Genomic DNA, 14,121 nt, shown 5'->3' on the forward strand with positions numbered 1-14,121 from the left:
AGGGAAGGGGAGGAAGTAAAGTGGAAGTCTCACAGGGAGCGAAGCCCATCACACTTGAAGGTCAAGACTCTAGGTCTGCTTTTGAACTTCAGGACTGGCGCTGTGGAATGGGGAGTCCAGGGCAGGGAACAGCTCGGGGCACTTGCTTTGAGCATCTATTGATCAACTTCCTAGATGCCAGAACTACATGCTTTACATAAATTGCCTCTTTTAATCCTGCTGGGTTATCTTTTTGGGGTCCAACAGTCCAGGCCTTTTCTCAACTTCCTGCAAGGCTCTGAGCAGGCCTCCAGTCATGGTTGAAAGAAAAGTCTGCAGACCACCATCACCAGGAACTGGAGGCTCTTCTGGCATGAAGCAGAAAGACTCTCCATAATCCCAAGGATATGTGAAAGGGGAGATCGCTAGCCTCTCCCCCAACTCAGCATGCCCGCTAAGTCCACACCTCTTGAAGAAACTGGGGTGAGCATGAGGCCCTTCCTCCTCTGACACAGCCCCTGAGCCAACCCCGAGGTTCCTCAAAGTGGAGGTTGCCCAACCCAACCCACATCCCCTTGGGGGGACACTGGGGTGGGGGGCTGAAATAGAGCACCCCACTCCACCTCTCTGGCTGAAACCCAGTGCCTAGTGTCATTTGAGTCTCAGGGGGAGAAGTGGAGGTCAAGGCAGACAGGATGCGTCCAGGTGATGATCCCTGAGGGCCCAAACCATCTCTCCATCAGTCCCAGCCTCCCTACTACTGCTGGGTCCTTGAAGGAGACTGAGAGCCCCACCCAGTCCACTCCTCTGGGGTTCCCAGCCCTGGCCCTATTTCTGAGTTGCACACAGGAGGATTTCTTCATTGTTTTATCTCAGGAAGGAACTCACGGGTTTGACCCCTTAGTGGGGTAGAAATGGCAACCCCACCCAATCTCTTTTCGGCCCTCTGTCACAGCTGCCCCGCTCCTGGCCCCCACCTAGGTGTCATGATCTTCAGCCTCTCACAAAGCCTCACAGAAATCAGCCCGGCCTAGAGCCAGAAGTTGTTGAGCAGAGAAGTTAGCATTCTACTCCCCGCGCTTATTCCAGGGGTCAAACTCCTAACTCAGAAGTCAACAAAAAGCATCCAGCATCCAAGGAAACATCTGGAAGGCAGCTCGGAGTGGGGACGCATAGGGTCCTGCGTGGGGGGAGGGTGGCCACCTTACCCTCCATCTGGGCAGAATATCTCTGAGAATCTCAGTCCTCACTTGACAGAGAACACACCCCTAGCAGCTTCCATCACATCCCTCACCTCTGAGGCCACCTGAGCCCTAGAACACCTCATCACCCTCAGCGCAACACTGAGCCAGGACCCTTCCTTCCTCCTCTGGAAGGGCCCCCACCTTCTTTGTGACAAGGATTATTTGGACTGACCGGAGCTCTCTGATGTCCCTTCCGACTCTGACCTTCTAGGAAGTCATCGATCGGCATGCTCCACCCCCAGCTCATGCAGGGGGAGTGGGAGGAGAGGACTTTTGGCCTGTTCTGAAAAACTGCCCTCACATAAAGGCACACATCCCATGCTAATCTTTTCACAAAAACGAAGTCCCCTTCCACTAGCCCAAACTCCTCCAGAAACATCTTGCTCTCCTAGCCCTGGAAACCAGCTCCACCTTCAGACTTGCCCAAAACTACCAGATTCATCACAAAGAGCTGTGGAGCCTCCCAGATTCCCAACTCTGGCCTCCTACTCCCATCTCGGAGAGCTACTTGGCAGGAAGAGGAATCCCGTTCCCCGACAAGCAGCACTCAGGGGCCCCAGTACCCTGGCTTTCCTGGCCAGCCAATCACAGCAGCCAGCACGCTGCCCTCCTCCCCGGGAGATGGGGCCCAGAGATGCCTCTCCTCTCGGGTCAAGAGAAGACTCGACCGCTGTAGAGCAAGGTGGAGGAAGGTGCCAGCTCACCCCTCTCCCCTGGGTCCCCCGGGAGATGATCTGCACGCTCCCAAATAACCTCTTCCAGATCCAAGCAACTCCCCACCTCCTCTCCAGGCTCAGTGGGGAAAGAGAACCATGACTCCCCTGCCCTGCCTCGGGAAGAGCCCAGCCCAAGTTCCCAGCAAGAGGCCCAGGGAGCCACTTCCCAAACCACAGGAGTGACAGCAGCTCCCCACAGGGTTATGAAAGACCTTGGTCAGGGTGGGTGGGCCAGGGGAGAGGGCATCATTATCACATCGGAAGCAGCTGCAGTTCAGCCCCAGTCTGTGCCTCAGCACTGGCCTTTGGCTAAAGGGGAAAAGATGATTCCACCAGGCCTGAAGCAGCTGCTTCTGAGAGCAGAGTTTCTCAGGGTGAGACTAGGGAATGGAGAATGAGGGAAGGAGCTGGTTCTCCTGGGATATAAAAGGAAGGAAGGAAGCAAAGTGGGATGGAACTCCTAGGCCCTTCCTTAACAGCAGCTGGGGCCTGGCTTTAATCGGATCTGGGAGACTTTTTGATCACAAAGTCCACACACTGGGAGACAAGGCTCAACCAGGGCGGCCCGTTCCCCCACGTGAAGCACATTCCACTCCCCCACTCCAGTGGGGGTGCACAGGCATGTCCTGCTGCTGCCAATAAATAACTCATGGTGGCTGTGTAAACCCAGAGGCAAAGTACTAGTGACTGTAGACACGCAGTTTGACTTGTTGCTATCTGGGGGAAAGACCATGAAGGAGTGGCACCCCCTGGAGGTCAAGACGAGGGGATCTGGTTCATGCTGGCAGTGCAAGCCTGAACTGGGGCCACCCTGACCATCACACCACACTGTCCCATCTTTTGTCAAAAGAAAAAAATAGCTGCTACCCTGCCCAGGGGCAGAAAGCCTCCGGAAGTCTTAGTTTTCCTCCTCCTGGTACGTGAGGAAGAAGGCAGGGGTGCTGCGAGGTGGGGAGGGTATGCACGCACCCGCAGCTGGCGGGGAGAGACAGAGTGGTCGGTGTAGATGCACAGTTTTTCGATGGTCAGGGGCGTAGTCTCGCGCAGCTTGGAGGCCAGCAGCATGCAGACCGCACCCAGGAGCTGCAACTGCGCCTTTCGGGTGGGGACGCAGGACAGGTAGCGATCCAGGTAGTTCATGGCCAGGGGGAAGACTTCCTCTTCACAGCGCTGCTCCTCACACACCTGGGGGAGGGCGCATAGTCACTTCGGGGGCAGAGGCTTAGGAAACGCAGCAGCAACTAAAGGCGGGGGGTGCGGTACGCTGAAGGGAAGTGGAATGGGGAGCAAGACACGGGAGGGGGTAGGTGAACTCACAGTGACAAGGACTAACACGCAGGATGCGCCTTCCCCAAGGTGACACCCTCCCACTTCCTCTGCGGTGCCTCCTTTCCCCCGGGGTGGGAGTTGGGGGGGGGGGGGGCGGGATACGCCAGAGGCTCCCTTCCTTCAGGAATCCAAACTGAGGCTGATCCCCCCCAACCCATACCGAGGGTGAGGGGCTCGGAAAAGTCACCCATAGGAGCCAGAGAACTGGGACCTTACGCCCATTACTGCCACCCAGTGTACACACCCAAAAGGAAGGGAGGAGACTCCAGCGGCTGCCTCCCGCACTTTTCATTTCCCTGAGGGCCGGAACAGCGCGCCACCCCCACCGGCTTCCCCGCCAGAACCCCCGCGACACAACCAAGGAACCGGCTCTGCGGCGGGGGCGGCCGAGCCCAGGGTTTTCCAGGCGCGCTCTCCCGAGAAGACCGGGGGTGGGGTGGGGGAAGACTTTTGAGAGAAGTCAGAGGGGAGACGGTGCCCCTCGCCCCGCTTTCCCGGCCCGAAGACAGGGTTATTTGGGGGTGCCAAACGCCTGGCGGTCAGGGTCAGAGAAGGGCAAGAAAAAGACAGCACGGAGGCAGCAGGCTAAGGGCGCGCGACTGAAAAGTCAAGGCCCCGGGGATCTGCGCCACAGAAACATCTTGCTGATTGTTGCTGAGGACCAGGATGTCCCGACAGGGCGGCCCCGGGATGTCCGGAGCCCGGGACGCGGGGGTGACGGGGGAGGGGAGACCCGCCCGGGCGGTACCTCCAGCATCCAGTACGCCAGCATCTTCCGCATGTGCGGCTTGATCTCCCTCTGCACACACTGGAAGTAAGAGGCACGGGGCACGTAGCGCTCCTCCAGGCGGAGCAAGCTCTGCAGGACACGCTGGTCCCCTAGCAGCCGCGGGTCCGGCCCGGCCCGGGGCGCGTGCCGAGTGCCCTCGCAACACAGCAGCTCCATCCTCGGGTAGCGCGCGGGCAGGGCTGGAGTGCGGGGTCGGGAGCCAGAACGCAGGCGGCGGGCCGGAGAGCGCGGGGCGCGGGACTGTGGCGCTGGCGCTGGCGCTGGCACTGCGCGGCCGAGCCTCAGCCCGCCCCCGCCGCCGCGCGCGCGCCGCTTCCCTGACAGGCGCCCCGCCCCTCGCGACCGAGTAGCAACCGTGGAATGCTCAGACGTCGCGACGCTCCGGGGCGGGGCCTCCGGCGTCCGGACGGAAAGGGCTGGCGGGCGCTCCCCCTCCCCGGGGCGGCCGCATTGGTCGGCTGGGCGCGGGCCCGCCGGCTTCCGGGCGCTCCGGATCCTTCTGACCACCCGGTGCTAGAGGAGTGTGCTTTGGAGGTGGGCCTCTCCCCGCCCTCCTCCCCCCCCACCTCCGAGCCCTTGCATTTTTGCTTCTCCCGACTCCAGGCGCCCCCAAAGGTTATTCATTCATTCGTCAAACCCTACTTCACCCGCTGCTTGCTCTAGGGAAAGTAAATAATAACAAAATAGCTAGATCTTAGGGGAGACTGGTCTGAGCACTTATTAAAATCTTAATGAAAAAGCTGTGGGTTATACTGATTTTGCAGCTGAGAAAACTGAAGCAGTAACTATAATAATAGTTCGTCTGCGGCAGAGCTAGGATTGGGAAGCGGACGATCCGCCTCCAGAATCCCTGCTCTACCCCATGGCTAAACTGATCCCCGAACCAGCAACATCTGCATTGCCTGAGAGCGGGTCAGAAAAGCAGAACCTCAGGCCTATCCCCTGACCTACTGGATCAAAATCTGCCTTTAACAAGATCCCTGGTGATTCCTATACCTATTAAAGTGTGAGAAGAGACAGTCCTAAATCCGCACGCTTGAGAACTACAACAGGGCGGAAGGGTCATGGATTCAAGGCCTCACCTTGTCTGTCACTAAGTTGGCTGTGTGGCCTTGGACAAACCCTGACGTTGGCCTTAGTTTCCGTTTGAGGAAATGATGGGCGGAGAAACTAGCTCCTTTCTGGAGGAGTTTCTTGCTCAGATTCTATAAAATCTTCCAGGCGCCACTTTTACCTCCCAAGCTTTGGGACTTTGCAGTGTTTCCAAAGCTGGATTCCGCGTGACCAGGAGGCAAACACACCACAAGCCTCTAGTAATGCTCCAAATGGCAGGAGGCCATGGGGATCCCTGCCGCTCCTGGGGTCCTCCAAGGATGTGAGACACTAAGGAAGTGAGTTACTAGAGAAATGACACTCTATAGAAAGAGGTCAGTCCTGCGCTAAGCATTGTCCCAGTGAATTGTTCTTTTTTATACAATAAATTTTTTGTTGTTTGCATATCATGGAAATATTCAATGCATTGTAGAAGACAGAAAATACCGATGTCACACAAAAAAAGTAAATGGTAAATACTGGCAGTTTCACCATCCAGATTGTTGTTGTTCTTCAGTCACTAAGTCGTATCCAACTCTTTGAGACCCCATGGATTGCAGCATGCCAGGCTTCCCTGTCCTTCACTATCTCCCAGAGCTTGCTCAAACTCATGTCCATTGAGTCAGTGATGCCATCCAACCATCTCATCCTCTGTTGTCCCCTTCTCCTCCAGCCCTCAATCTTTCCCAGCATCAGGGTCTTTTACAATGAGTCGGCTCCTTGCATCCGTTGGTCAGATAACCCTTTAAAATGACAATGTTTATTTTTCTAAAATTGTTCTATGAATAAACATATTTTTAAGAATGACATCATTGCAAACTATTTTGTAAACTGTTTTTTTTTTCCACGAAAAAGTGTACTGTCAGCACTTTTCCATCTCATTAAATATTCTATAACTTTTGAAATAACTACCTAGTAAACCATTGAGTGAATATAACATAATGTATTTCACCAAAGCTGTATTATTGGAAATTTAGGTAGTTTCTAGTTCCTCCGTATTACAAATAATACTGTAAAATATTTTTGTGGTAATATTTTTGTGCATACTCAAGATTATTTCTAGAAGTGAATTAATTTCTAGAAGTGAAATTTCTCAATCTGAAGTTATGAAACATTCTAAGGCTTTTGATACAGTTCTTATTACCAAATTTCCCTGCTGAAAGGCTGAACCAAACTAATGAACAAACATTAGATATCTACTTAAAAAAAAAATACCAACTGGCAAGATGAAAAGTGGTTTATTAGTAATGTGTATAAATTTTTAAATTCAAGAGTTCTTGTTATATCAGTGTGAATGTGGGCTGTGTACCTTCTCTGATCTTGTAAGTCTTCTACTCCTGTCTTCAAAAATACAAGCAAGAAGTTTCTTGAGCTAACTAATCATTGCATTGCACTCTTTTGTTAAAGAGAACAGTGTATTTAAAATTATAAAAATTAGGTACGAAGTTAAGGGGAGGCAAACATGTTGAAGCGTACAGGGCTTTTAGGGTGCAGAAGGACTAAAAATGTAGCTTTTGAAGTTAGTACATAACCAAAAACCAGTTCTGTCCTGGCTGCTTCTTTACTTTCAGAATTATCGAGTAGGACTGTTCTGTTAAGAAGATGGTGCATCTTTGATGAGAGAGTAAATCATCATTTTTGTTTTCCCATAAGTATACTGTTATTTCCCCCCATTTTACAGAAGGGGAAACCAGTACTTTAAAGTGGCTAAATAATTTGCCCAAGGTCACAAAGCTAAAGTGGTCGAGGCTAGATACAATCTAGTGAGTCTGGCTGGAGAATCCATGCCCTTAACTACTTTATTCTATTACCTCTTGTGCTGATCTATGAGTGCAAATTGACTTATTAGTTGTTGATTTAGTGAGGAAGGGGGACAGAAACTACCCCATCCTGGAAGCTTGGGAGTGAGCCTGCACCCTGGGGAAGGAGCCGGGCATTTTGAAGGATACCTCTGCCTCGCCCTTGACTGGGACTGACATGCCCAGAGCAGAGTCATCCGGGACCTCAGGCCAAGGTCAGATACAAGCCGGCTGGCTGTTCTCCATGGAGGCAGGTGAGCTCAGTGCCGGGTCAGGGCAGAGGAGTTCCTGGAGGGTTGGCTGATCTGCCTGGGAACTTCACCAAGCACCTCCATCTCAAAGGAACAGGGGCTCCCCTCATATTTCATAAAAGAAGGGGGGAAAAAAAAAAAAAAGACAAAGCACTGACCAGGGCCACTATGGGGAGGAGTTTCTGCCCAGGTGCATTCAATTAGAACAAGTTGCTCAATGAAATGGGAAATGAGAGGCGGGGTGGGAATGGAATGTCACAAGCCAGATGAAAAGCCCCAAGGAGGAAGGAAACAATGATTTCTTTCCCTTCTTCCTTCTCCCACTCCTCCTCCTCTTCAGCACTGAAATGTCCCCCTCTTAGAATTGAGCAAGTGAACAAGGTGATGGGTGAGGCCCATCACCCCACAGGCTACATTCTACAGCTCAGTTACCTTCGGACCCATTCAGATGACAGGTAGAGAGGCGAGGCAGCTTGGGTGGGGGCTGGGGCAAGTCTGCTTGCCTTCAAAGCCGGGCTCTACCTTTTCTTTTTTTGTTCCGTGAGAATAAGAATAGTTTCAGCCGCAAAGGGGTTCTGAGGACTAAATAGGCAGAAAGCATCTTGCCTGTGCCTGGCCCACTGAATGCCTGTGAGCATTCAAAGACGGTAATTTGTTGCTATTACTATCATTCCCTCTCTTAAGGAGTACCCTTTACTCTATGAACATACACCCAGAACCCCTCAGAGAAAAAGTTTGAGCAGCAGGAGCCATCCTTCTAGAATGGCAGCTCCATCACATTTCACAGTGTAAAGTAAGCGGTCAAGGGGACGGTGATGAACACTGGAGGGCTTGGGGCCACCTCACTCTGTCCTTCACCTACCCTGGCTGTGTGACTTTGGGCAAGTTGTACCACCTTTCTGTGCCTCAGTTTCCTTTTCTGAAACTAAGAATGACAGTAATGAAACTGTGCTTCTGTGGCATGGTTTTGTTGCTAAGCAAGCCTGTTGGGTTTGGTAGTTAGGCAAACCTGCTCTCTTGAGTGATCATTAACTTGCAGGGGTCTCCTACACTTTTCTTACTTCAGTCCCCTAGTGGGATTAACTCTTTAATTACTTGCTTTGTCCCTTTACTCTGTCTCTACGAGTAGTACCTCCCCTTCGAGTGGCTAGAAGGATGGAACGCACTCATTCGTGTGAAACACATGAAACAGTGCCTGGCATATGGTGAGCCATTTTTAAAAAGTTCATTCTGATTGTGGTACTTACAGACACAAACTGCTTTATGTGTACAGACTATTTATAATAAATGTAACACAATAGATGTGGAGGCACATGGAAAATAAAAATGCCAGGGATTACTGTAGTGGTGGTGAAGATTTGGCAAATTCTAATATATGAAATCTGGTCTGATGGCCTATTATCGGATATCCTAGTTTTCTGAGAACTGGAGACACTTATATGAATACTATTCATACTGTTCCCAACCCCCCGCCCCCAACTTTTTACTTGGAAATATTTCAAAACTACAGGAAAGCTGCAGGAATAGCAGTGACCACTACCACACCTTTCACCTAAACTCCTATGTGTATTTTGCTTAACTATTTGAGACCTAATTACAGACATTATGATTTCTCATTTCTACGTGTTTCAGTCTGGGTTGCCCAAGAATGCAAGTCTCCCAGTAACCATGAAACAATGATCCCAATTAGAAATGTATACTAATACAATACCACAATCTGCATACCAAGGTAATAACCAGCTATTCCAGTAATAACCCTTCATAGCTTTTCACTTTCTCAACCCAAGATCCATTCAAGGACCGTGTTTGCAATGTAACCTCTTTAATTTCCTTTACTCTAGAACAGTTTCTGACCCTTTAAAAAAAGTTCCTGATGTACTTCCCCGGTGGTCCAATGGTTAGGACTGTGCTTCTACTCCAGGGGGCACAGGTTTGATACCTGGTCAGGGAACTAAGATCCCACATGCCTTGCACTGTGACCAAGGGGTGGAAACGTCTTTGAGAACACTGGTATTTTGGAAAGCCAGTTGTTTTACACAATGTGCTCCAATTTGGATGCATCTGATTGTTTTCTCCTGACTAAATGAAGATTAATAAATATTTTAATATTTCTGGTAGAAATATTACCTAATGATGTTGTGTTCTGAATGTATATTTTTGAGTGGAAAAATCAAGCACTAAACCCAACGGGGGGCTTCCTGGGTGGCTCCATGGTAAAGAATCCACCTGCCAATGAAGGAGACACGGGTTTGATCCCTGGTCTGGGAAGATCCCACATGCCGCAGAGTAACTAAGCCCGTGCACCGCAACTACTAAGCCTGTGCGCCAGAGTCTGGGAGCCGAAAATATCGAGCCCACATGTTGCACCTACAGAAGCCTGAGAGCCCTGGAGCCCATGCTCCACAGCAAGAGAAGCCACCATAATAAGAAGCCTGTGCACCGCAACTAGAGAGCAGCCCAAGCAGTGAGGAAGACCCAGCACAGCCAAAAGTAAATAAAATAAACAAATTTAACAAATTAAAAACAAAACCCAAACATTTTTTTGAGGACTCAGGAGACACTTCAGGGCTTACAGTGATCAAGGTCACTATTTTCAGCATCTGCTGTACAATATTTTAGATCTGTACTCTTCAAAAGTTCTCGTTCATCCATTCCTCAGTAAAAACGGAGCATACTCTTCCAGTAGATATGGAAGACTTAATTTAGAAACTATGTCCAAACCTGCTACTCTAACATATTATGTCCATTATACAACACACTAAAAAAATGTAAAGAATAAGACAAAAATACATAGATCAGAATTTTTCACATTTTCTTCCCACTCTGCAGTGGAACATCTTACACCCAGTGTTCACCATTATTTGTTTACTCAGCTCCCAAGACAGGCTTCGCTACTGATCGAAACACTCCCAGTGAGCCTGGACGGACCTTAAAAATGTCAACACAGCACTCTGGGCAGTGCTACCAAATCAGAGCAGGCACATGAGCTGACCTGTTTTCTGTTTCTGTTTTACCCAGGAGGCTGCCTTCTTGACAAGTTCACACAGCACCTTTACACCCAACTTCTCCAAAATGGAGATCCTCAGCTTTCCTTAAAAACCTGCTCCTCCCACCAGCTTCCCCCATATCAGCACATGGCAACTCCATCCTTCCAGCTGCTCAGGCCAGAACACTTGGTGTCATTCTTGACTACTCTCTTTCAAGTCCCATATCCACCCATCAGCAGACCATGGAAGAATCTACTTTCAAAATATCTGTAAAATTCAACCCTCTTTTCTTCTCTTCCTCTGCTACCTCCCTGGTCCAAATTCAGTTCTTTGTCCTGACTGGTCTCCCACATCCAAAGCATTACTCATTTCTGGTTGGTCCTATGTCCAAAATACATCTCCAGTCCTTGCCTTTTCTCTGTTTCCGCTTCTCCCACCCTGGTCTAAGCGGCATCATCTGTTGCCTGGATTGGGCTGGTGGCTCCTAACAGGCATCCCTGGTCCACGCTTGCCCCCTCCAGTCTAGTCTTAACCCCCAGGGTTCTCCATTCGCTCCTGTAATTGTCTCTCACTCACCCTGCTCTGGCCACACTGGTCTCCTTATTGTTCCTGGACCACACCAGGCATACATGTTCCCTTTGTATTTGCTGGTCCATCTGCCTGGCATGTTCTGCCCCCAGTGGCCCCATGGCCCTGCCTTTGGGCTTTGACTAAAGTCACATTTCTCTTACAGCCTTTCCTGGCCATCCTACTCCAACCCTGATTGCCCCTGGGCCCCTTCACTGCTCGATTTTTCTGCTTACTACTAATCACTGACATACCACACCTTACCTCTGTGTTCTATTTGTAGTTTGTCTACTCTACCCCACTGAAACAGAATGGTGCCTGGTTCATAGTAAGTGTTTAAACATTTTTTGTTTTGCCTGAATAAATGAATGCATGAATGAGACAAATTGGAAGTGAGAAAAACACCAGCACAGTCACATGGTTGAAGGCTGCTGCGTGTGGAGGCAGGTCTGGAATTAAGCACCAGCACTTCCAGCTTTCCTGGATGGCGGTGGGCACAGTGGGTCCTGACAACGGAAAGAGCCATCAGGCAAAGTCACAAGGCTGGTGGCTTGGACCGGGGGGACTGCTGTACCCTAAAATGTGAGGTCCATGGGCATCGAGGTGGAAAGCAGCTGCACATGCTACCTCATCAGAGTAGGGATTCGAATGCAGCTGGGCACCAGAGCATGAGTTATAATCCTGAGTAAATGTATTTTTAACAGTTTTGTGCACATTCGAAAGTTGCGTGTGCACCAGAACATCAGAGCTGGGCCTTTATCAAGCTTCCTTTTAAGATACATTTATTTAATGAAAAACTATTAATTTTGAAAATATGAAGTAGGATGTGGCGGTTGTGAGGGCACCATGTGAATGACAGACAACTGGGAATTCATGGAAGAGGAAGAAAACAGCAGATTTTGGTAATTCCTCGGCGGTCCAGTGTTTAGGACTCTTCGCTTTCACTGCAGGAGCCGTGGGTTTGATCCCTGCTTGGGGGAAATAAGATCCCACATGCCCCGGGGTCTGGCAAAAAAAAAAGGCAGAATTTTGAACCCAAAGACTTCAGTTTAAGTCCCAAGACCTGGTTCTGTGCCAGCTATAAACCCAGAACCCAGCAAGTGCTTTAACTCTGGAAGCTTGTTTCCCCATCTATAAAAGGGGATAACAAGAGCCCAAACTGCTTAGGGGATGGTTCTAAGACCAGATGAAATAAGGCACTGGTTAAAAAACACTAAGTTGGGACTTCCCTGGCAGTCCAGTGGTTAAGGCTTTGAGTTCCCAATGCAGGGGACCCAGGTTTGAGCCCTCGTCAGGGAACTAGATCCCACATGCCCCAACTAAAAATTCTTCATGCCACAGCTAAGACCTGGCACATCCAAATAAATAAATACTAAAAACAAAAAAAAAAACAAAACCCACTAAGTAAACTGTGAAGTGCTAGGCAAATCTAAGGGGTGATTCGAAGGAATATCATGGAGAACCAGTAGGGATGGGGAATCCTACCCTGCCCTTCTTTGTGTGACCCCCAAAGCCCCCACTATCACCACCCCAACTTCAGCCTTGCAAACAGAACCCAGATTTTGTTGTGATATCAGATGACTGTTTCAGGAGAGGCTGGACACTCCTCTGTCTCAGAGGTTAAACCTAAATTATTCTAAACCAAATCAAGACAATTCCATAGCTGGTTTAGGAATGGGCAGTTGTCATATTCTGGCCATAAGGTATGAAATAAGTCTGCTAAGGGGCTTCACTAAATGCAGCGCAAAAGAAAAAGACTCATTTCTGCCTTATGTGAGAATGGAGTAAGATATGCTAAAATTTACTGGATGCTTACTATGTTTCTAAGTGCATGATTCTAAGAGTTTAAAAAACTAATTCATTTAATCCATATAATATTAAACTTCTGAGGTAACGGACTATTACCATCCCATATGACAGAGAGGTTAAGCAATTTACCCAATATCAGATACCTATGGGATCTGAAACCAGGTTTGGCTACAGAACCCACACCCTTAGCCATGTTGCTGTGATGTCCAGAGCAACTGCAGCCATCTTGCAACAATGAGGGAAGGAGCTGACACCTGAGGATGACAGCTGAAAGATCAGAATGAATTTCTCCCCCTAATGTTGTTGCACTGCTGATTTAACCAAACTTGGAACCACCTACCACGGGCTTTTTGTGATGTGCGAGATAGTAAATTTTCCTCATTGTTTAAGTTACTTTCACTCCCCAAATAAAAGTTCATTTCTCTACTCTCACCCTTCAATAGGTGATAGGACACGATAGGACACCCTTCAATAGCAAATAGGCAAAGAGCTCCACCAAACATTCAAGAAAACAGTAATTTCAATACAAATACTGTATTGTATTGTATTCAATACAATACAGCAATTTCAGAGAATATAAAAGGAGGGTTCACATCTCAACTCATTTTTAGTATAATTTTGATTCCAACAAGTGCAATATGAGAAAAGACAATTACCCTTATGAACATGAATTGTAAAATCCTAAGCAAGATATTAGCAAACTGACTCCAGCAATATATAAAAAGGGTGATATGTTATTGACTTTATACAAAAAATGCATAGTTTATTTTGAATAGAACCACTATATTTTATCACACTAAAAGATTAAAGGGGAAAAAAACCATATGATCATATCAACAGATGCCAAAAAAGTTTTTTATAAAATTCAACATCCATTTACAATAAGAAAAAACTCTTGTCAAAGTGGGGATAGATGGAAACTTTTCTAGTCTGATATAGGGCATCTATAAAATCCTACAGTAAACACCTTATTTAGTAGTGATGCACTGAAAGTAAAGTAAGCAAAGTGCCAAGGATGCCAAGCCACTGGACGCAACTCTGCAGGCTTTAGCAGAGGCTGCAAAAGACCAAAGGTTACTGGTTCCTTCTCCCTGGCCGCCCTTTGTTCTCAAGGCCACCTGCGCCCAATGATCTCAAGGTAGACCATCATCTTCCCACCCCTCTCTTGCACATTTTTTAAAGATATCAGTTATCTCTTTTAATTAACTAATTCAGGCCACATGGTGTGGCATGTGGGATCTCAGTTCCCTGACCAGGAATCAAACTTGCACCCCCTCCACTGGCAGTGCAGAAGCTTAACCACTGGACTGCCAGGGAAGTCCCCTTAACTTGTACATTTTTTTTATGACTTGCATCATCTTTCTTCAGAGTCCTCAGATTTTAAGCTCTAGTGCCACCTTAGAGTTCTTCCTTTATTGGGTTTCCTGTACCCAATTAGTTCCCTGGGCCAAGAAAACCATTCCCTGAAGCTCGCTTAGACCCCACTATTCTTATTCCTCTGGTAGGCTTTTGGCAAAGTTCCCAAAATTTGCCACGAGTGGCCCAGTGGTTAAGAATC

At 48.7% G+C, this 14,121-nt stretch overlaps 1 protein-coding gene across 7 annotated transcripts in view; it reads right to left on the reverse strand.

The window, feature by feature from the left end:
- CCND3 (cyclin D3) overlaps positions 1 to 14,121 on the reverse strand; it is a 95,667-nt gene that overhangs the window by 2,515 nt on the left and 79,031 nt on the right. For 3 of the 7 annotated variants that reach the window (XM_086371615.1, XM_086371611.1, XM_086371614.1), the window contains one exon: positions 2,909 to 3,124. The exons of 2 other annotated variants lie outside the window; for them this stretch is intronic. In XM_086371615.1, coding sequence (XP_086227741.1) covers positions 2,909 to 3,079 — 171 coding nt within the window. In that variant the 5' untranslated portion in view covers positions 3,080 to 3,124. Of the gene's footprint in view, positions 1 to 2,908; positions 3,125 to 3,512; positions 3,716 to 4,011; positions 4,347 to 14,121 lie in introns of those variants that run through there. 2 more of the 7 variants (XM_086371618.1, XM_086371613.1) reach the window with 2 other exon arrangements.

This window comes from Bos grunniens, chromosome 23, assembly GCF_055505025.1.
Source record: "Bos grunniens cultivar Pamir isolate PY7600 chromosome 23, Bosgru_T2T1.0, whole genome shotgun sequence".
NCBI lineage: Eukaryota > Metazoa > Chordata > Mammalia > Artiodactyla > Bovidae > Bos > Bos grunniens.